Below are 22,418 nucleotides of genomic sequence, written 5' to 3' on the forward strand. Positions count from 1 at the left end.
GGCAGTGAAGGGGAAGGGCGCGGAAGCCTCGCCACTTGCAGGGCTTATGTAAAGCTCGAGCCGAGTAGATGCTCCTTGAACGGAGGTTGACCCGTGGGTTTAGTGGTCATTAAATTATTGACTCTTCCTAACAATGGCCTGTATTGTCCTTGTTTCCAGTGTGGAATAATTTATTGGCTATTTGGAGGTGCAATCAGGAACCTTGGAAGCCCAGGACATGTAACTAAGTGGCTTCAGCCTCTCCAGGTATGGCATGTACCTCAAAGATGTTCTTTTCCACACAGAGCCTTAAAAATTCACAGTAGCTAGATGTGTGTGTGTGCGTGTGTGTGTGTGTGTGTGTTGGCAGAAAAAGAAGATAAAACAGAATTAGTGTCAGCAAGAATCTTGTTTGGAATAAGAATTTCAAGACTATCTTTTTAAAATTGCATCGAGACTGTCATATTGTTACCACATTAGCTGTCACTAGGCTGAATTTTTTATAATTATCTCTAACTCACCCCCGCCTCTCTCACCAACATTCATAATGATCTGAGAGGTCTGCAATTTGAGCAACCATCTGACTGGCTGATTCCCTTCTAATGTCTGGTAAACTCCAGGAGCAGAAATACAGTGGGATGTTCGCAATGACTGAGAGAGGCCACGGGAGCAATGTGAGAGGGATCCAGACTGAAGCCACCTTTGACCTCTCTGCCCAGGTGAGGATTCTGTCCATGGTTCTGTGGTTCAGCTCCAGCAGGACACCTGCACAGAACCAGACTCTCTTCCTTCCCGAATCCAGCTTCACACCCTCTGTGGGTGCTCTCTGACCCAAGGGGCTCAGAGTCAGAACGAACATCTAAGTACCTTGGTGGATGTGGACACAGGCTCAGCCTTCGTGAGTCTAATACCAGCCAACACTCACACAGCACCAACTACGTGGCAGGCACTGCTCCAAGCACTTTATGTGACCTCGTTAATTGAATGCCCTGTGACAACTCTGTGAGAACAGTATTGGAGACATTTTGTTGTCCTTCACAACAATAGCAGATGAGTGACCGGAAGAGGTCTTGTTGGCTCTCTCCATTGCACCATGGGGTAGGAGGGCACTGTCTGTGCTGCGGCTTCCTTACCAGGAGCCGAGTCCTCTGTCCTGGAGTGATGCAATGTTTTTAATTGTGACCCGCACAAAAATTCACGTGGCAACTGAAACAAGGTTTCACAAAGCAATCTTACCTTTACTATGTGTGTGATGAACTCCAATAGTTTCCCTTCCATTCTCATTAATTTAAAAAAAGTTGCTCAAGATGCGCTAAATTGATATCTCTGCACTAACGTGAAAGTTCTTCTCTGTCAGTCCTTCTCCCATCTCCTTAACTCCTCCTCCCCCTGAATAAGGAAAGCAACTATTTCCTTAGTTCACTCTCCTTGATAGTTTCTTGTTTGATATTGGGTATTCCTAGGAACTACAAAGGAGTAAATAAGTTTTGAAGTTCTTGAGTTTGTGTAAATATATGCGTGCAAGCACGAGCACGAGTGTGGATGTGGCCATGTGCATGTGTGTGGCAACTCAGCCTATTCTTCATTTTTGCTGAGTTTGTTCTTTTAGAATCTGGTTTTCTGTTAGCAGGTTTGCCTGACCCACGACTGATCACTGGAGGTGGTCAGAATTTAGAATGACAGATTCAGGTGTGGGGTTGTGTGGGAGGATGCCCTGCCTGCCCTCCTGCCCTGATGCTAGTTCTGCACAGCGGCCAGTGATTTCCCAATGGGACGTCATTGATAAGCACAAGAAAAATGACTGCCCATAAAAAAAACTTATGGCAAGACATTGTTGCCCCTATTTTATAGGTGGAGAAACTGAGGCTCAGAGGTTTGGAAACTGACGACGGCTGTGCAGTTAATGAGCAAGTCTCAGGTTCAAGCGGGACTGCCCTGAACAGCTTAGCTTTCCTGCCAGCGATGGGAGCTGACTAAACAGCTTTTGGGTTTTGGCTGGCCAATTTTTTTCTTCCCCTAAACCACAGTATTGAGGTCACCTTGCTGTCATTAAAGGGGAAAAAAACCTCACCGACAATTCTTATTTATTTGTTTCTTCTTACAATTATTTTTTTCCACAAAACTCATTTCCCTGTGTTGGTCCCATTTTCCCCGAACCGCATAAATGATTTAGCTACCTGGTGTGCTTCCGCAGCTGCTGCTTCCTGCAGGGGAGTCGCGGGGTTGAAATCATAACGATGAGGAGACCCTAGTGAACACTGCCTCCCGAGGGAGTGAGAGAGAGGACAGCCCAGCATCAACTCGGGCCGCTGAGGATTGACGCAGCGGGAAGGGATTTCTCCTTCATTGGGTTCTGTGTTTTCCCGTTGATTTCCCTTTTAAAATGTTAGAGCGTATCATATGCGCCCTCTCTCCCTCGAGGACTCTTTCAATCTCTTGCATTTTTCAGTTGTTCGTGCCTGTGGGCTGGTGGTTTTGTTTTCTTTTGGGCGGTGGATTGGGTAGTGGTATGGAGAGTTAGGCAGTGAGGGAGAGTTTCCTTTTTACACTTGATACTAAATAGCAAAAACAAATGAGGCTGAGAGCTCTCTAGCCAAAGCCATGTTCTTCAGTGCTTCCCACACTGGCCATTTTCTTGGCCTTCACCAACTAATTATGATAGGAACCGACACACATGGTGTGCATTATTTAGATCCAGGTGCCACGCCAACATTTTGGCTGATGCAAACTTTCCAAATCAAGTGTTTTTGCCAGAAGTGACAAACCTCCTTTCCCAGAGTGGATCAGATGTTTTCAGGGCGAATGGACTCCTGTCTCTTCCCCGCGCCACCAGCTTCTTTTGTGCCAGGCCAATGCTTCTCTGCTGCTTCCCTTCCTACCCTCGAGATGTGAGCAGCTCCTCACTGCATGGATTTTGGTTGTTGGTGCTGTTACTGCACCGAGCCTCAAATAACTCTTTCCTTTGAGAAGTCCTGGCTGGCCTGATAAGACAAAGGCAGCCTCCAGAGACTTCTGTTCAAAAGAATCAGCTTGTCCATTTATGTTTCTGAAAAAGCCCTTGCACATGTTGAAAGTTTTCCTGTGCAAGCATATGTCGGAGAATGTTTCCTTAGGCTTCGAGACTGTATTTCTTGGCCAGAGGGAAAGTGTAGTCTATATACTTTAAAATCTGAAATCCGAGATAATCTTTACGTGATCAATAGCTTGTTGGTTTAGTTCAGCCACATCTCTGATATTGTCGGACTCGCCGGCCTGTCCCAGGAACCCTGTATTCAAAGCCAGCAGGTATAGTCCGGCCCTGCTTGACAAGAGGTTTAAGGGCATTCCCGGTGACAAGCAGAATTAGGGAGAACCAAGAAGTGAAGGGGAGAATTTCTAGTATGATCCTGTATTGGCTTCCGGAGAGGAGGAAAAAGAAGACCGAGTTTTGAGCAGAGACTTAAAACAAAAAAGCCTGTGTTTGCTTCCTGCTTCTTCATGACCAGTCTTAATTTCAGACTGTTTTGTGCTGGAATCCCTGATCATATTATGGAGACAAATTGGATGGCATTTTCTAAGGTTCCTTCCCCTATAGATAGAGAATTGTTTACAAATGCTTCGGTTTAAGAGCTTACACGTATGAAGCTTTTTTGGAAACCTTTTATTATTAACGCATTGATCAGGAAAATGGAGAGGCAAGTTCTGAAATTATCATCCAAAGGCTTAAATAAGCCTTTAAAACAAGAATCCAAATTGGATGGGCTAGGATTCTGAGCAGTGGTGGGGTTAGGTCATGGTTGCCTGTTAGTCATGCTTGCATCCAGGCACACAGTTTTGGTCTTTGGTTAGTAGTGGGTTTTTAAACAACAGGCCCCTATCATGGAGGCAGGGATGTTCAAGGCCCAGGCAACAGTGGAGGGCATGAAGAGCCAAGCGATTTATCCAGAAGGGGCAATGCCCAGCAGATAAAAGGAAACATATAGACGAGGACTCATTCAACAGGGGGCCCCAGGTCATTGGACGTTCCATCCTTTCCTGTGAAACTTGCAGGTGGGGTGTTTGGGAGTGAGGGGTTGTGGAGAGATGAATATATATCACCAGAGCTTTTGGTATGGGATTATTTAAAAGTCAAAACCTCAGTCTAGAGAGAAAGAAGGTGGGCATTGATGAAAGACTTTAATAAAGCCAGGCAGGGTCAGCCAAGTAGCACATGTGTCAGCCCAACATTATAAAGAAGAGGGACCAGGAAAGAGTGGATGTGCACTTTTTGTCCATCGAAAATTGGCAACTCACCTTCCTAATTGGATTAAGCATTGAAGAGGCACTTTAATTTCCAGCCGTTTTCAGAGGGGAGGTGGAGGTGAACTGTGTGACTGGAGGTGAGAGCACAGTGGCGTTGACCTCATGAGGCGGGGCCGGATGATGTTTGGTTGTTGCCCCTTCGCTGTGAAGTCACCTGAGTGCTCGTGCCACGTGATGTGCACCTGCTTCACAGTATTTGTTGCCTTGAGCCGAGGGATCAAAATGAGCCATCAGAAAGGAAACTCTGTCCCTCTACTGTGTCTGTGCAGGAGTTTGTAATCAACACACCGTGTGAAAATGCTGAGAAGATGTACATCGGAAATGCCATGTACGGGAATTATGCAGCGGTCTTTGCCCAGCTCATCATAAATGGAAGATCTCAAGGTTTGTTACCGACCCGGAAGCCTAGAATAATTCTCTTTACTTTTACTATTTTCCAGCGAATACTTTAAACTGAAAACCCACTTGACAGGGCTGTTTTTATTCTGTAAAAATTTCAGTACTACCTTTATCTCCTAAACATACATGATGATAAAATTTTTCATTACATTTTGACATTATACACTATTATGGGCTGTGCACAGTCATAGAATTGAATGAATTTCAGAATCAACATAATTTTATACTGTCCCAGGAAATGAATAAAGCTTGAATCATATCTTTAGAAAAGGAAGTTTAGCAACTGTCTCTTCGCCCTCCTTAGGGCCCCATTGTTTCATCGTTCCTGTCCGGGATGAAGACGGAAACTTGTACCCGGGAGTAACGGCTATTGATATGATGTACAAAGAAGGTGAGTCCCCAGGTGACCCTCTCCTACCTGCATTTGTACTTCCTGCCTGCTCCCCAACCCACCCAGGGAGAGTCTGACCTAACTCACCAAAACACTGAAAACAGGGAAGGCAGAGAAGACTGCTTTCGAAGTCTGATTAGAGTCTTTTATGTGGAACTGTTAGAGAATGTTGCAGATTGCCATTTACGAAGATGCATTGGTCTCATTTTCTCCCAGCCTCTTGTACTTCCTAGTAATGATGCAGCTTTGCCCTGAGTTGTTCTGTCTCCTCTCTCCTTCTTGGACTTGTGGCTCTCAGAGGGCAGGGTGAGGTTCTCTCTCTAGTGCCCCTGAGCCACCAGCCTGGTGTTGGTGTGCCTGAGGCCCTTGATGAGGCCTAAGGGTTGACTTGGTATGCTAGTTTGCCAGAGTGGTTTTATCACACACTGAGTGCCTTGAACAACAGAAATGTGTTGTTTCATAGTTCTGGAGGCCTCAAGTTTAAGATCAAAGTGTTGGTGGGGTTGGTTCCTTCTGAGGGCTGTGAGGGAGAATCTGTTCCAGGCCTCTCTCCTTGGCTCATAGGTGACCATCTTCATATTCACATGGCATTCTCCCCACGTGCCTGTCTGTGTTCAAACTTCCTCTTTTCATGAGGACACTAGTCATTTGGATGAAGGCCCACCCTAAAGACCTTATTTTAACTTGATTACCTCTGTAAAGACCCTACCTCCAAATAAGGTCACCTTCATGGGTACTGGGGTTTAGGACTCCAACATATGAATTTGAGGGGGACACAGTCCAGCCCATAACACTGGGTGAGAGCAGGCCTTGCCTGTGGGCTCCACTGGACATCACCAGTCAAGGCCAAGCCAAGCCAAAGAAGCAGATTAGAGAAGAAGAAAAACAAGAGAGAAGAAAGAGGAGGAGAGAGAAGGAAGAAGAAGATGATCCTTGGGTGGAGGGGGATAGCCTCCCCCAGCCCCTTAGGGTTTATGGACCACTGCCACGTCTGCAGGAATGGGCTGCAGGTGGTTTGTGAGCACTTTAAATGTATCTTCCAGGGGTGACTGAGGCCCTCGCTGGTCCTGGTCCCTTGAAAATGCCTCAGGTGTCAAGTGTTCTTGAGAGCAGAGGGCTTGGCCCAGCTCTTGTGAAGTGGTGCCAGACATTTAGAATGCTGGCAACCTCAGAAAGTCTGCTTTGGTTTCCTTGTAAGCTCCTAAATGCAAGTGTGTCCTTGTCAAGGGGTGATGTTCTAAATAAAGACGTGTGCTAAATAAAGATCTTTCCCCCAGATTAAATCTCCCTAAGTGTGAGATGAACAAAAAGTAGACCCCAGGCTCTGATGTTAGAATAGTTCTGGAGATTTCAAGAACCTTCTGGGGAGTCAGGTCACCCCACCCACCCACTGCTGTCCTTGTGATCATTTCCCTTTGTCTTTTAGACATTTAGTTTCACAAATTGGCCCCTGTGTGCTGAGGAGGAAGCACCGGGAGGGAGGAGGAATGTGAGCTCTGCATCACTGGGGGGAATAACCAGCTTTCCTGCCTTCTCTGGGGTCAGTCTGATGTTCTCTCAGGTGCCTAGAACTCTCTCTTCCAGTCACAGCAACTGCTCGGGCAGGCAGGTGTGTCCCCATCACATCTCCCACCTGAGCCCCGGAGCACACGGGCTACGCAGGAGGCACAGCTCTTCAAGGAAACAAACAAACAGCATCCCCACCCCACCCCAAATAAAAAAGCATCAACAATTCTGGAAGTGAAATAAAGGGCTTTGAATTTCAGTGGAGACAGGGCTGGAAAGTCACAGGGCCCATATTTCTGTTGCTAGCATATATTTGCCCTCTGTGGCTCCATTTCGTTTCTGCTCTCTCTAGGTCTGCATGGTGTGGATAATGGGATTTTAATTTTTGACAAGGTTCGGATACCAAGGGAGAACCTGCTGGATAAGTGAGTAGTTTTCTCCTTAACTTAGATTTGCTGTGTGAATGATCTCATTCCTCTCCCAACCCAGGCCTTGTTCTTGGGGCTCACTGTCGAGGCTGTCTTCTCATAACCACTCCTGCAAGTTTACTGACAACTAACTGGAAATGTAGAGAAGCAAACTGAAAAAATTCAAATTATCCAAAATGCTACTACCCAGGCGTAATGTTTGTTATACTTTAATGTGCAACTTTTTAGACTTTTCTTCATGATGATGTATCTAAAGAGAGAGAGATGTTTGACTTTTACAGAATGAAATCCACTTATAAATTCTACTTTTTATTAACTAACTTTTTTAAATTAATTTATATTTTTTTATTAATTAACTTGTAATTTCTACTTAACATTATATGTCACTTGTTTCTATGCAACAATAAACATACATATGCATTATCATTTTCAATATTGTCATAATAGACTTTTAAATAAATGATCTATAATTTATATAATCAATCCCTTACTGTTGGATATTTAGGTTGTTTCCTTGAAGAAATTTTTTTTTCTTTGCTATCATAAAGCAATTAGCGTTATTGCCTCCTTTGTGGGTGGCAGGAAATAAGGCACCTCCTTTCAGCTTTGGAGGCTGTTATAACTTGGGTGGCATGGGTGGATAATGTGAAAGGTGCTCCGTGTCATTCCCCAGCATCCCTCAGTGAGGTCAAACAGGTGGGTTAAGGTGGGCTGAACAACAAGGTGAAGGTTGCTTCTACCAGGTACGTTCCAGAGCTCCAGGGCTTCACAGTACTTTTTCAGAGGCTAAGAAATACCGATTACCTTTACTTTTTTCAGCAGCATTTCATGTGTCCAATAAGAATCCTTAACCAGAGTCATAGTTAAGTCTGTGAAAAAGTAAGCAACCAGGCTTGCTCCCTGCTTTCATGGAGATTTTCCTTTAACACTTGAGTCGTTTGTTTGTTGCCTGCAAGTTCTTGCCAGCAGATAAATATCCTAGATGCCAAAAGTTTAAGACAAATGTGGCAGAAATAAAATAGTCCAAATTTTGTTAACTTTTTTCCCCCTGTGAATTGGTAGGAAACAAAATGGAAACAACAAAAGCATCTTTGCAGTTATTCTGGGGTTTGGTGAAGCCCTCAGGCCCCCTCAGGAGCTACAAGCGCCCATGACAGTAGGTCTGAGGACCACCAGCCTCCCCCAGAGGTGCCTGCACATTTCCCGGTCACTTATCAGCATCGCTCCACTCTGGGAGATGGGGAAGAGGGAAGGAAAGCCACAGATGTGGAGCTCCCCATATCTCATCGCTGTAATGGGATCTTAATGGCCTGGACTGTCCTCTGCCAGCAGGTAGACCCACTGGCTTAGCATTCATCCAATGCACTAGAGATTAAAAAGTCAGACTCAACCAGAAAGAAAAATGCTGGGGGGCTACAGGGACTGTGGAAGATGTGAGCATACGTAGAACATTCTTTGATAAGTAAGGTTTGATTTTAGTCCCATTCCATTGGCATTTAAGCTCCTCCCCTACCCCCAATACTACAGAAGAGCAGCAGCAACACAGATGCTTTGAGCGAAGACTCCCACTTTGGGGGTGTCGGTTCACCACTTCATCAAAAATGGGCCAGTAAATAGACATTCAGATTCAATGAAATTCCTATCAAAATCCCAACTGCCTTTTTTTTTGCAGAAACTGAGAAACTGGTCCTAAAATTCATATGGAAATATAAGAGACTCAGAATATCCAAAACAATCTTGATAAAGAAGAAAAAAGTAAGAGGACTCACACTTCTGATTTGAAAACTTACCACAAATCTATAGTAATCAAGGCAGTGTGGTGCTGGCATAGGATATGTATAGACAATGGAATAGAATGGAGAGTCTTGAAATAAATCCTTACGTTCATGGTCAACTGATATTCAACAAGGGTGACAAGGCAATTTAATGGAGAAAGAATAGTTTTTCAACAAATGATGCTGGGACAACTGGATAGCCATATGCAAAAGTATGAAGTTGGACCTTTACCTCATACCATATACAAAAATTAACTCGAAGTTGATCATAGATCTAAATGTAAGTGCTAAAACTATAAAACACTTAGAAGAAAACGTAGGTGTGAATCTTTGTGACCTTGGTTTAAGCAATGTTTTATTATTAGATATGACACCAAAAGCACAAGCAACCAAAGAAAAAAATAGATAAATTGGACTTCATCAAAATTAAAAAAACTTGTACTTCAAAGGACACTATGAAGAAAGTGAAAAGATAATTCACAGAATCAGAGAAAATATTTGCAAGTCATATGCATCATAAGGGTCTATTATCCAGAATATAAAAGGAACTATGACAGCTCAACAATAAAAAAACAAATGACCCAATTAAAACATGGGCAAAATTCTGAATAGACATTTTTCCAAAGAAAATATACAAATGGCTAATAAGCACATGAAAAGGTGTTCCCATCATTGTGATTATGGAAATGCCAATCAAAACCACATTGAGGGGCTGGCTCCGTGGCCGAGTAGTTAAGTTTGCGTGCTCTGCTGTGGCAGCCCAGGGTTCGGATCCTGGGCGCGGACATGGTACCGCTCGTCAGGCAACGTTGAGGTGTCGCCCCACATCCCACAACTAGAAGGACCTGCAACTAAGGTTTACAGCTATGTATGGAGGGGGGGTTGGGGAGATAAAGCAGAAGAAAAAAAAGATTGGCAACAGTTGTTAGCCCAGGTGCCAATCTAAAAAAAAAAGAAAGCCACATTGGGATACCATTTAGCACCTACTTCAGTGGCTATAATAAAAGAGACAGACGATAACAAGTGTTGGTGAAGATGTGGAGAAACTGGAACCCTCGTACATTGCTGGTGGGGTTGTAAAATGGTGTTACCGATTTGGAAAAGAGTTTGGCATTTCTTCAAAAGTTTAAAGTTTTCATATGACCCTACAATTCTACTCTTAGACATGTATGAAAACTTTGTCCACAAGAGAATTGAAAACATGTTCACACAAAAACTTGTACATAAACGTTCATAGCATAATTATTCATAATAGCTGAAACAGTGGAAACAATCCAAATATCCAACCGATGAACAGATAAACAAACATGGTATAGTCATACAATGGAAAATCATTTGGCCATAAAAAGGAATGAGGTACTGACACATGCTACAACATGCACAAACCTTAAAAACAATGTGGTGAGTGAAAGAAGCCAGACGCAAAAGCCACATATTGTAAGATTCCATTATCTGAAATGTCTAGAATAGATAAATGGAGATAGAAAGTGGATTAATGGTTGCAGGGGCATGGAGGAGGGGTGCATGGTGTGTGTTTCTTTTTGGGGTGATGAAATGTTTTGGAATTAGATAGCAGTGATGGCTGTGCCTTTGTGAACTTGGTGAGTATACTAAAAACCATTGAATTGTACTCTTTGAAAGGGGGAATTTCATGGTATGCAAATTATATCTTAACAACAGAAAAGTGGATTGATGTGCAGTCTTCAAGCTCAGGCTCCGGTGTTGGTTTAATGATGGCGGTCCTCATGCCCCTTTGTCAGGGTTCACTGCCGAGTGCAGGTCAGCAGCGGCAGGAAACCTGCTTTACTTTCCATGAGTGAGTCAAGCCTTTGTCAGCATCTCCTGGGAAGGCACTTCCCCCGCCCCTGACTCTTGGTGTCTCACGAGGGCAGTTCTAGGATGCAGAAGCCTGTAAGACTTCCCTGTGTGTGCCTGTGGGAGCCACCTGACTTCATTTCTAGTTGTGCTGTGTTCTTCTTTTTGGTTAACCTTTCCGCCCGCCTCTCCCTGACCACAGGTTCGGTTCCGTGACTCCAGAAGGGCAGTACCATTCCCGTATTAAGAACAAGAGCGCTAGATTCAACGCGATGCTGGCAGCACTGACCCCTTCGAGATTAGCTGTGACTTTTCAAGCAATGGGTGCCATGAAGGTAATTGACTCTGATTTTAATGTCCCTCACTGTTTATTCTCTGCATGTTCCAGGGGTGGGTAACCATTTCAGGAGCTCAGCTTCCCAAGCCACAGTTGGTGTCATGTGGCCGGGGTTACTGGTTAGATGCTAGGGAGTGCCAGTTGGCCATGCACAGAGAACATTTCTGCACCCTTCTTACCACGGGATCCCATCCATCTGCAAGCCAGATGTGTGCTGCTGGTTACGGAGGGTGGAACATAGGCTCTGTGGCAACAGAACCACAAAAGATGACCCTGGGCCAATGGGTCATTCAGAACAAACACATCTGCTGGAAAAGCAGCTAACAGCTGACTCACGTGAGTGAAGGCTGGCGTGTCTTGCCTGAGTTCACTGGGGACTGTTGATGCTCACATGGATGTTGAGGGTGTGGCATTCACATCACAGGTTGGAGTCCCTGAGACCAGACCTCCAGAAACCATCTCTGCCTCCTCCCCGCTGCCCACCTCTTCCCATATATGGGTGGAAGGAGCAGAGATGAGAGAAAAGTTCTGGAAGGCCCCCTCCTCCTCCTCAGGGCTCAGCAGTCTGTTCTCTGGGCCCTCTCCATCTCTTTGCACTAGAGAAAAGCCTGCTTTAAGCTCTGCTGAGCTTGGTGAAGCTGGAAGAAAAATTAAGATACCCATGAATATACATTTGTGGCTTGAATCCAGCTTTTCCATCAAGAAGGAATAAATTTCATTCACCTGACTCCAGGCCTGACATCAGTACCCAGTCATCTGAACAGCAGGGAAATCCTTCTTTACTCACTTCTCCTGTGTCTGTCCCATTCACAGGAAGCCTGCCTGACAGGGGCTTCCCCCTGTGATGCCCTTCCTGCGAGTGGGCACAGCTGCGACACGGTAGACACGGCACTTGGTTCTGAGCCAGGGGCCACATGCCCGCCCGTGGCACCGCTTCCTGTGCCTGCTTCTCGCTGGCTCTTTAAAGAGGGTGAGGTGGATGTTCAGTTCTGAAGTCCCAAGTCAGGAGAGGCTCAGCTGGTCCCCTTAGCTGAGCCCTCGGACTTCTGACGAATGCCTGAGGCCCCAGAAGAGCCCGCGATGCAAGCGCGGGGTGAGGCCGAGGCGCTAGCCCAGCGTCAGAGGGCAGTGGAGAAGGACGGCTTCTTCCAGTCAGCAGGAGACACCATGTCAGCCCCTTTCAGGACTCCAGAAAGAGGCAAAAGGAGAGAAGCCAGAGGAAGCTGGAAGTGCATCATAGGGAAGATGGGACAGAAATCGGATCTGGGCTCTCTGAAGCCTCTGTGGCAGAGTCTGCACTGTAGCCCCTCTCATCACAGTGGCCCCCAGGGTTGCTCTGAGGAGAGTGTTGGGTAAATAGAAAAACAAACTCTGAGGTCCCAGCTGTAGAGGTGGTGCAGGCACCCAGTGCAACCGGTTAGGGTTCAGAATGGGTGATGGTGTGTGAAGGGTGTCCATGCGGCCAGCAGCCCTGTCAGCTCATCGAGCCTGGTGGTGGATCCTGTGGGGCAGGCATAGGGTGATGTAGATGGGGCAGTGGGAGGCCTTCTGGGGGACCCATGATTTTAAATGTCACCCGATCTGGAGCAGAGGGGTGGGGGCAGAGGAGACAGAGTGGCTGATTTTCAAAGGTCCCTGTTCTCCATTCTACTGAATGTTATTGAGGTGCCAGCCCCTGCTGACTCTGGAGGAGATGGGGGGCCAAATTTGTGTCAATTCCTTGTCGGGCATCTGACACGTGTACTTCATTCCTGGCAATGTAGTGGCTTTATTGTAATCGCGGGCTCTGAACTCAGAACCCTGGGCTCAGATCTCAGCTGGACATGATCAGCAGTGGGGCCATGGGCAAATCAGTAGTCCTCTCTAAGCCTCAGGGTCTTCACCTGTAAAATGGGCCTTATGACAGCGTTGAGGCATGAGTGAGAGGACTGTGTGTGTAGCGCTGGCACAGAGCAAGTGCCTGGGAGCTCCGAGCTGTTACTGCTGTGATGGCTGCGGCTGCCGCTGCTGTTACTGGGCAGATAGGAGGTGGCTGTAGGAAAGCAATACATGGGCTTTTCCGTGAAACGAATGCCTGGCATCCTGGTCTCCAGGCAACAAGGTCTGACACAGTTTGCAGAGGCGCATGAGTCCCTTGGATTCCTGGGTACCTCGAGCAAAACACAGTGACTTCGAGTTGGCGCTGGCCATGCCTGGGAGGCGGGTTTGCCAGGTGACGGGGAGACCCCTCGCAGAGCCTGGGGGGCCCCAGACGGTGCCGCTGTGGTCGGCCCTGATGGACAGCGACCTTGGCCACGGTGATCTCATCTCCAGCGTCTTGGGCGAGGATGATCTCACCACCCCTCTTGGCAGCTCCCCCTCTCCTCGGGCTCAAACACAGGACAGATGTTTTCTCCGCTGAAACCTAAGACGATCTTGCTTGTTCTGCTCTGGCTGCTGAGTGGGAAAACGGATCCCTTTCTCCTGCGTGCATTCCTCATGCATGAGAAAACTGTCACCGCGGCTCCCCACGGTGACATTCGCTCAAGGCTGAGCATGCCTGGTCCTTTTAAACTTTGCCCAGATGTCTTATTTTTCATGGTTATCTCTCATTTCCATAGCATTTCTCAGTGTGTTCAGATTTTCTCTGAAAGTCTTGCCATAATAGCCGTCCTCTACTTTGTGTCCAAAATGCGAGGTCAGATTAAACGATTAGCAGGAACCAAAGGAGAAGGAAATTAAGACGTTTGGCAGGGGTTGGGGTGGGGCCTGCGAGACCTCAGCAGCCCCAGTGGGGAGGCTGGCAGCCTTTCCAGGAGGAGGAAGGAAGTTGGGGAAAGTAACGTGAGTTTGGAGGGAGGGAGTGGAGGGAGCTTGAAATGTAAATGAAATCTAGCCCATTGTTTTGGGTTGATTTTTCTGGAAGTAAAGACTTTAGCATAAGACAAGCTGGTCCCCACTTTCAAAAGAGTCTCCCTAATCTTTTAAAGTAGGTGTTGCTCAGTAGCTGGGTCCCACCCCTAGAGTTTCTGATTCAGCCGCTCTGGGTGGAGCCAGAGAATCCACATTTCTGACAAGTTCCCAGGTGATGCTGATGTTACTGGTCAATCCCTGCACAGAACAGGGGGATATGGTGGGAAGTTTCCGGCCCCATCCCCAGCCACCTTGTCACCGACTGTAGCCTCCCAGTGCCCCCAGGATCAAGGCCCAAGTTCTCTTCCAGTCTCCAGCGCCCCTCATAACCCCTCTCCGTCCCTTCTCACACCCTGCTGTGCTCCCCAGCAAGCCCACCCCCACTTTTCGCAGGTTAGTTTTCATGTCCATTTCAGAGCCAGGCAGATGTCCCTTCTTGGGAAAGGTCCCAGCCTGCATGTGGTCCCTCTGTCATGTTCCCAAGGCTCTGCTCTCCCCCACGCAGCATTTATTACCGTTGTAACAGCTAATGGTGTGGTAGTCAGTTTCTGTCCCCTGTTAACCTAAGAGGTCAACACAGCCAGGGGCCCTGCTGCCTCGTTCACTGTTCACTGTTGTGTTCAGCTTCCCACACAGGGCACACACAGTAGGTGCACAGCAAATAGGAGTTGAAAGAATGAAGGGGAAATGAATCAGAATTCACCTTTAAAGCACCAGGCAGGGTTCTCAGCAGAGGTGAGTGCTCAGTACATGTTGGTTCTTGTGTCCCCACAGCCCAACCCTCAACCCCTTCCCAGGGAGACCGGGAGGAAGGATGTTGCTACCTCTTCCTTCTAACCCTCCGTCCAGAACAAGGAGCCTTCTTTCTTCCTTCCTTCCTCTCTAATTGTGCTGTCCAAGGCAGCGCCCTTCACATCTGCTTCATAGGGACGGGCTCGCTCAGGGTGCTGTGGGAGTGAGGCCCCAGCGGTCAGGGAGTTGCCTGGGTGGGTGTGCTGGGAGTAGAGCACTCATTACCCTATTCTGGACCCAGGGATTGTGGAGACGATGCCCAGCCAGCAGGCTGCTGGGAAGCACTGTCTCTGTGGAGAAAGCTACTGCTTTTCTCGTTTCTTTGACATGATCAGCTGGCCCCTGTTCGTCTCATCTGCGCATGGCAACTCTGCCACATGCCTGGTGAGGTCACAGTGGTGAGGAGAGGCTCAGATCCCTTCTGGGGTTGGACAGTCAACCGGGAGAGCATGGGGCACAGCAGGATGGGTCTCAGGCCTCTCTGGCCACGGGAACACCCTGCAGAGGACAGATCCTGGGGGAGCTGAGTGACTCTGTTCTGTCAGGGTGAGGCCACCACTCTGAACTGTGGGCAGGGAGGAGACCTTGCCATTGTGGCCCCCCAGGGACAGGCTCTGGGTCTGCTGCTGCCGTGAGTGGTGTGACACTGTGGTGGAGGGGACCTGGGGCTTAATTTCCATTTCTCTGTGCTTTAGTTTCCTCATTGCTAAAAACAAGGCCAAAAAACCAAAGCTATCTCATGGAAACATTTTGAAAATTAATGAGTTAATTGAATTACCTGTCTTCACCACCCCTACCACCACCACTACTGTTACAAGCAGATAACATTTATTGAGCCCTCACTACAAGCCATGCCCGTAATAAGTGCTTTATAGGTGTTCACTCATTTCTCCTCATAACAACTCTGAGAGGGTTCCATTGGTATATCCATTTTACACATGGGGAAACTGAGGCATGAGGAGGTAAAGGAATTGGCCTGAGGTAGGCACTAAATATGCATCACTTGACTCTGGTGGTCCTGTTAAGGGAGTAGATGGCCTCATGTTTGGAAGGATGGTCATAGCATGTTGTGTGGATAAGATCAACATGTAGGTGTTATTGAGAGAGATAGGAGAATTAAGTAGGAAGAGGGGCAGCCCAGCGCAGTGTATGAATACTTAGAAGCTAGAGGTGCTTGGGCATGTGCATGAGCTGCTGAATTAGCTGAGTTACAGCTCTGGGTCGTGGAAGGCCACAAGCTGGCCAGTGAGTCCTTGGGTTAGGAAGAGCCTTACTGTGGGTGTCAACCAGGACTGCAGCTGATGGGAGCCATGCTCCTCCTCATCACCTTGTCCCAGTGCCCAGCTCTGAAGCAGGCAAAGGGAGGACGCCCATATAAAGTTGTTCAGTTGAGATGAATAGGATCAGCATCAAGGAAACAGTTGGAATGTTGTGCCTGCTCTAGAGGCCACAGCGTATACTAAACTATCAATATGTGTAGGCTGTTATTATTATTACAAGGACTGTGGAAGCTTATACAATCAAGTTCAGGTATACTGATGACTAAAATGACATCTGAGTTGTGAGGATAACAGATAAGGTTTATAACGCACGTTTGCCCCTCAGTGGTAGTGGCTGCTTGGAGCCCAGGGTGGAGAATTATGAGGCTGAGTGTGGACGTGGCTGAAAAGTGGCTGTGGTCATGGTCAGCCATGTGTGTAGCATGGGGAGCAGTGGGGCCCATGCCATCTGGCTGTCCTCCTGGGGCTCAGTGACACATGGTCTTGAGAGAAGAGTAGAGAGACCAAAAGACCATCTTTGAGTCATAAAAGGTTGCACTGTGTATGACGGCTGGCAGCTTTTCTTATCTGTTGGTGCTGAAGGGAGGGAGAGCAAAGGGAAGAAATTGGTTTCGGGTGGGACACTTGGAACTTGTGACAGACACACTACCTTTCCTGACAGTCAGCATTGTTGGACGTGAATAAAGGATCTGTGGAAGGTGGTAGAGTCCACTTTTTCTAGAGACTCTCTCCTCACTATTGATGGGCGTTTGGGAATATTGTGTCCTTGAATGACCGTTCCAAGACCTTCTGGCTGTAAGGTTCATGGAGAACTAGAACAACAAAGAAGAGGAAGCCAGGGGCATCTGGGTCTCCTTCTGAGTCAGAGGTGGGCCTTTAAACCACAAGGGGCGTGGTGGGTCAGTAACCTGGGTCTGCGCTGCTTTGGGTGAACACACAGCAGGGCAGCCTGCATGTTCCTACTGCTCTCTGGCTTTGTTTTGGGGCTTCCCCTTCACCCAGGCTCTGCCACCTCCCCAGAGAGGTCCCCAATATCAGTGTTCTCACCCTGGCATCTGGCTCCTGCACCTGGCTCTGCAGGGCCATGCCCACGTGCTTCAGTCACTGGCTGGGGCTGGGGCTGAGTAGCTACTGTCAGAGTGTGACTCTACCTGCTCTGATGACTACAAACCTGATGCTATGACACTTTTCCCTGAGTTGAAGCTCACTCAGTCCTCTTAAATTAATAGCCTCAATTTCTGTGGCTACCACTATAAAACTATCAGGTTTTTGTCTGTTTCATTCTTATTATGAGATCACCTAATCCTATTTTCTTCTGGAATAACTTTATGTTCATCTCCTTTTATTGTCACTTTGATCTCATTTTTATCATTATTAACAGAACATTTAGTGGATAGAGATCATATCTTTTGGTTCAGTCTCAGTGCAGGGCCTTGTAGAGCACTAAACGTCATGGAAGTCTTTTTACTCTTTTCTCCTTCCTTCCTCCCCTCCTTTTTTCCTTCCTTCCTCCCATCCATTCACACACTTGTCTATCTACCTGTCCACTCACACACTCATCTACCCACCTGTCCATCCATCTGTCTGTCCATCCATCCACTCCTTCCACCCATATACCCCCTGACCTATCCATCCATCCATCTGCCCATTCACCTACCCATATATCTACCCATCCATCCATTCATCTACCCATCTACTTACCCATTCATCCTCCCAGTCAACCATCCATCCATTCATCCATCTATTCACTCATCCACCCACCTATCTATCCATCTATCTGTCCACCCACTCACCCACCCATCCATCCCACTACAAGGACTCTGAACACAAGGGTGGTTGGTTCATATATGATTTAGTAGTTAAGAGGCAGCTGTGGAATGTTCTAGAGAAAAGCAGCCACCTACCTGATAGACACCATAGTTTAGAAAAACTCCCCAGGCAGGTGTGTGTAAGGACAGGCCGGAGGTATACACCATCCTCCAGAGCCTGGCCCTCTTCCAGCAGTAAGGGCTGAATAAGGAGCATCTCTGTAGGGCCTTGTTCACATGAGGGCTCGGTGCAGAGACTGAACTGAATGGGACTGGATCGAAGTGGAAGCACTCTCATAAGGAGCACAGTGAGACCTCTGCCCCCTTGGGGGCGCGTAATGGAGGGTGGAGTGAGGAGAGGATATGGGATCCCTGGAGTAACGTCTTGAACATATGTGGTACACACAGGTGTGTGTTTCATTGAAACTGGTGAGGCACGGTTGACTGATGTTTGTTCTGTTGACACTTTTGTAATATCGCCAGTCATCTGTTAGAAGGTTGAAAACGGCGGCTCATCCCGTGTCAACTGTATGTCTTTAAAAGCCCTGTGTGTGCTTTGAGGAAGCAGATTCCCCCTGCTCATCTTGTTCCACTCAGGCCGAAGTTGTTCTTTCCTTAGCGTCCTCACACACACATAGATGTGGGGAGCAGAGTATCAGAACTTGCTTGGATGCTGGCGACGTCCCATGGCATGAAGGATTTGGCTTGGGTGATCCGGGGGCCAGCTGTGAAATGTGTACTCTGCTTTCGGTATATATACATCAGTTTTCTGGTGTAGAAACTTCCCAAGGTTGACCACCAGAGGGTGGCAGATACCCACAATGACTTGCAGATTATTTTTCCTTTTCCTTTATTTACTCTTGTATGTAGGAAGTGGCCGGGATCTTGCTGTTCTCATCAGTGTAGCTTCATATCAGCTAGGAGTGTTGATTTTTACAGAGTGGTCCATATATGGAGAACGGGCGTGCGTCAGCCGAGTAATTGTATAATTCAAGACCAAGACTGTAAATAGGAAGCAGAGTTATCTTGATGACTCTTCAGGATAAAATTTGACTGACTCAAATGTCTTAAAAAAAAATAAGTTTACAGTATTTTGGATGGGTGTGAAAGTGGTTAAATACTTTTTTGTGGTGTTTCCATGGCAGTTGTTTACATTTTTAAGGACTGAAATTTAAGCATTTATTTTTTAAAAGATACATCAGCTGCCTTTTTCTCCAAAGACCAAAGAACTGAAGATCCGGTACAACCATAAATAAGGCGCACATGACATGAATATTTGAAATGAATCTTTGAAGGAATTGCCAGTTTGCATTTACTTCAATTCCATGAACACATGTTGAGTGCTTCCCTTGAACGGGATGCTGTGAGCAGAGATGAGGTGGAACAGATGTGTGCCCTCCAGGGGCTCATGGTGTTTCCAGGTAACAGACACTACACACTGTGAGGGTCCCCACTGTGAGGAAGCCTCCAGGGATTACGCTGTTAGGAGGGGGAAGGTGGTAGTGGTGGTATTGAGAATAACACTTTGTAAAGAGACAGTGTGTGATTTTTATGCTTGGAAGGGACCTCAGAGATCAGAGTCCAATGCACATCTTTCATGGAAACATTTCTAAATGAGGCCTCTCTCTGGGTCTCTCTGGCACACAGACCTAGGAGCTGGCATCCAGCCTCTCCCCATCGAGCAGAGTATCCAGGTCACATTTGCAGATGGACAGCCTGAGAGCACACAGTGCTGGACGGATTTCTGTGCTGTAGGAGAGGAAAGTCTTGGGCATCCCTCCTCATTTGATGTGGCCCAAGAATGTTAGATGTTTATGACTGTGACAATGTCTCAAGGAACAGCGCTCCCTTCAACTAAGTCATCAGAGGTTGAGCAGGCCTTGTAGGAAACCCCAGTCTCCCCAACCCTGCATTGTGGCAGCCATGAGGGACGTGGTGATGCTGTCGCCCTTGTAGACTGCTTCCAAGTTGCTCTCGGCCTGGGTCCTGCTTGGGAGGGGCTTGCCTTCCTCGGCTCTAGCAGCCTGCTCACCTAGGACAGGTAGAAATTGTCTCCAGGCTGCAGCTGTGTGGAGCTTCAGCTCTCCACCGAAGCCCTGTTGCCCGCCTCTGGGGAGCATCATCCATGCTCCCCGGAGGCTCGGATATGGATGACTAATGGCTGGCGTACTGTCCTTAGGAGCTTTTCCACCTGAAACTTGATGTTCCATGTAGCACTCATGCTTGTACGGGTCACGGTCCCTTTTCCTCACTTCACATTTCATCACTCCTTTGTCCCTGCAGATGAATCCATCCTTTAGTGGGTTGTCATGGAGAAAGACAATGATAGCTGAAGGCACAGCCAAATAATAACTCACTTGTAGGGAGTGCTTCCTGTATGAGGACGAGTTCCGAGCATTTTATGCACAATCGCTCTTTTAATCGTCAGTCAGCACTTGAGATGGGTGCTGTCATGATTCCCATTTTCTAGATGGAAAAACTGAGATGTAGGAAGAGGTAACAGCTTGCTTAGAGTTTCCTGGGCCTCACCCTGCCGCCATCTGGCGCTGGATTCGCGCCCTGACCCACACTGGGACAGCTTTCATAATCCTCCAGCGAGAGGTGCTTTGAGCCCGGCTTAGGTCTGCTCACTGGCATTCCTGGACCACTTTGGTGCACAGTTGTATTTGTTTTGGTTAACCAAACCAAACCAAAGATTTAAAAAAATTGTTGTCTACATTTAAAAATGTGGAGATTCCATCCCAACTGGGATTTGACAGATGCCAAATGGTTAGCCACTGGGCTAGAATCCGGGCTTCCTTCCCCACTGGGACCTGATTTATGTTTTATTGGCACTGCCGACTTCGCTTGATAGCTGTGTGTCACGTGGTCCTGAGCATCTGTGCTGGGAGCAGGAGGGGGAGGGGAGACAGGCTGGTCCAGCTTTTCTGCTGAATGTCCTTTTATGGGGAAAAGGTCTGTTTATAGCATTTATTGAATGTGTTCAACTTGAAGCTTAGTCCAATGGAGTGATTTTGAATACCTCTGCCTACCACAAAATGAAATTTAATAAGCCCCCAAAATTCACACTTCCTTAGATAAATTTTAAAAAGTGAATGGGGTTATTTAAATTTGTCTCTAGAAACACCTGAGAAATGCTAAGAAGAGAAGCAAAATGATGGTTAGTGGAATATTTGTGTATTGTAATTCTCTTATTTGTCAAGTCTATATATTTCTACATCTCTGCTATGAGAGATGAGAGTCTAATTCACTTACACAACACCCCACTCCTGTTCTCCTTTGAGTTTTTTATGCCTCACGATTTTTGATTTTTACATTACGATTTTTAATTCTCCTAAGGATTACCAAGGTATCTATAAATATTCTTAAACTCCCATTTCTTATCCAAGCAACCCTATCTCTTGATTCCTTTCCATCCGCTCCCACCTCTTTTGGCCGGACCATTGACTTTTATATTGTCAGGCTGAGGCATTTGCATTTTATTCTGTAACCATAATCTACCTTCTGGACTTTAAGGTACGTTATTATGGCCAGGGCTATGAAGTCGTGTTCACTGTGGAACCATGGGCTACATGAGGATTGTGTTTTCTCTCTATAGGTCCAATGTCACAACACCTTTACAATTTGAAGAACAATATTCCTAGCATCAAGGGCCAATGCAATCACTTTCCTTGCGCTCTATAAATTACTCAAAATCATGTCACATTTTTGTGTGCTTGATATTTAGATCATTGTGTTTTTCTAAGGTTTTTGGTTTCTCCTGGAGTTTCCAATTACCTTTCTTTTTTTCTTGTTGGGAGCAGAAATATATGTCTTTAGCACCATATCACCATATCAGTAACAAATTCTAGCTTCTTGATCCTTTTGTGTCTTGCATGGAATCCATCCCGTTATTCTCCTTGAAGATCTTGTGGAGCCCACAGATTTCTGATTTTAATTTTGGTCTATTGCTTCTAAGCCTGATGTACAGCAATCATCATCTAAATATTTTCTTTTCATTGGATTTTTGAGAGTAGTTCAACTTTTTCTTATATCCTCCATTGTCTTTTTGCTTGGTTTTCCTCTCGTTTTATTGTAGTATATCCTCAAGGAATTTCCTCTGGAAGGTGTATGGCTGGTCATATTTTGAATCTTTCTATGTCTGAACTGGTTTGTATTTCTCCCTCACATTTGATTGATAGCCTAGCTGAGACTTCAATGTTGACAATCATTTTCCCTCCAACTTTAAATGTGTTGCTGCATTCCTTCCAGCGCAAAGTTTGCTAGTGGAAAGTCATATATCCCCCTGTATGAGACGTGCACTTCCTCTCTGGAAGCTGTTTGTCTTGGGTATGTGGAAATTTAACTCAGTACCGTGTCTAGGTCTATTTTTTTCATGTATCCTGCATGATACTTGGTAGCCTCTTTCAATGTGAAAACTGGTATCTCTTTTCATTCTGGGCAGTTTTCTTCTACTAGTTCTTTTGGTGATTCTTTTTTTTCCATTTTTCTCAGAACTCTAATTATTTGAAGGTTGGATTTTTGTCTTGATTGCCTTTCTCTTATTTTTTCCCTCATATTTCTCAGTACGATTTGCTCTATGTTCTGGACATTTTTCTGATTACATATGTTTATTTGTACAATTATTTTTATTTTCAAGAGCTTTTTCTCTGATCTATTCCTTTCCTATAGGGATATGTTTTTGTTTTTTAGATGCAATTGCTCTGTGATCTCTCTATAGATATCAACTGGAGAT

General features: G+C 46.4%; 1 protein-coding gene across 9 annotated transcripts in view; it reads left to right on the forward strand.

Moving 5' to 3' along the window:
• ACOXL (acyl-CoA oxidase like) overlaps positions 1-22,418 on the forward strand; it is a 359,669-nt gene that overhangs the window by 58,414 nt on the left and 278,837 nt on the right. For 8 of the 9 annotated variants that reach the window (XM_044772863.2, XM_070511750.1, XM_070511749.1 and 5 more), the window contains 6 exons: positions 160-246; positions 600-698; positions 4,530-4,644; positions 4,964-5,050; positions 6,909-6,981; positions 10,777-10,909. In XM_044772863.2, the coding sequence (XP_044628798.1) occupies positions 160-246; positions 600-698; positions 4,530-4,644; positions 4,964-5,050; positions 6,909-6,981; positions 10,777-10,909 (594 nt within the window). The remainder of the gene's footprint in view (positions 1-159; positions 247-599; positions 699-4,529; positions 4,645-4,963; positions 5,051-6,908; positions 6,982-10,776; positions 10,910-22,418) is intronic. The other variant, XM_070511753.1, reaches the window with a different exon arrangement.

Source organism: Equus asinus, chromosome 6 (assembly GCF_041296235.1).
Source record: "Equus asinus isolate D_3611 breed Donkey chromosome 6, EquAss-T2T_v2, whole genome shotgun sequence".
NCBI classification, from domain to species: domain Eukaryota; kingdom Metazoa; phylum Chordata; class Mammalia; order Perissodactyla; family Equidae; genus Equus; species Equus asinus.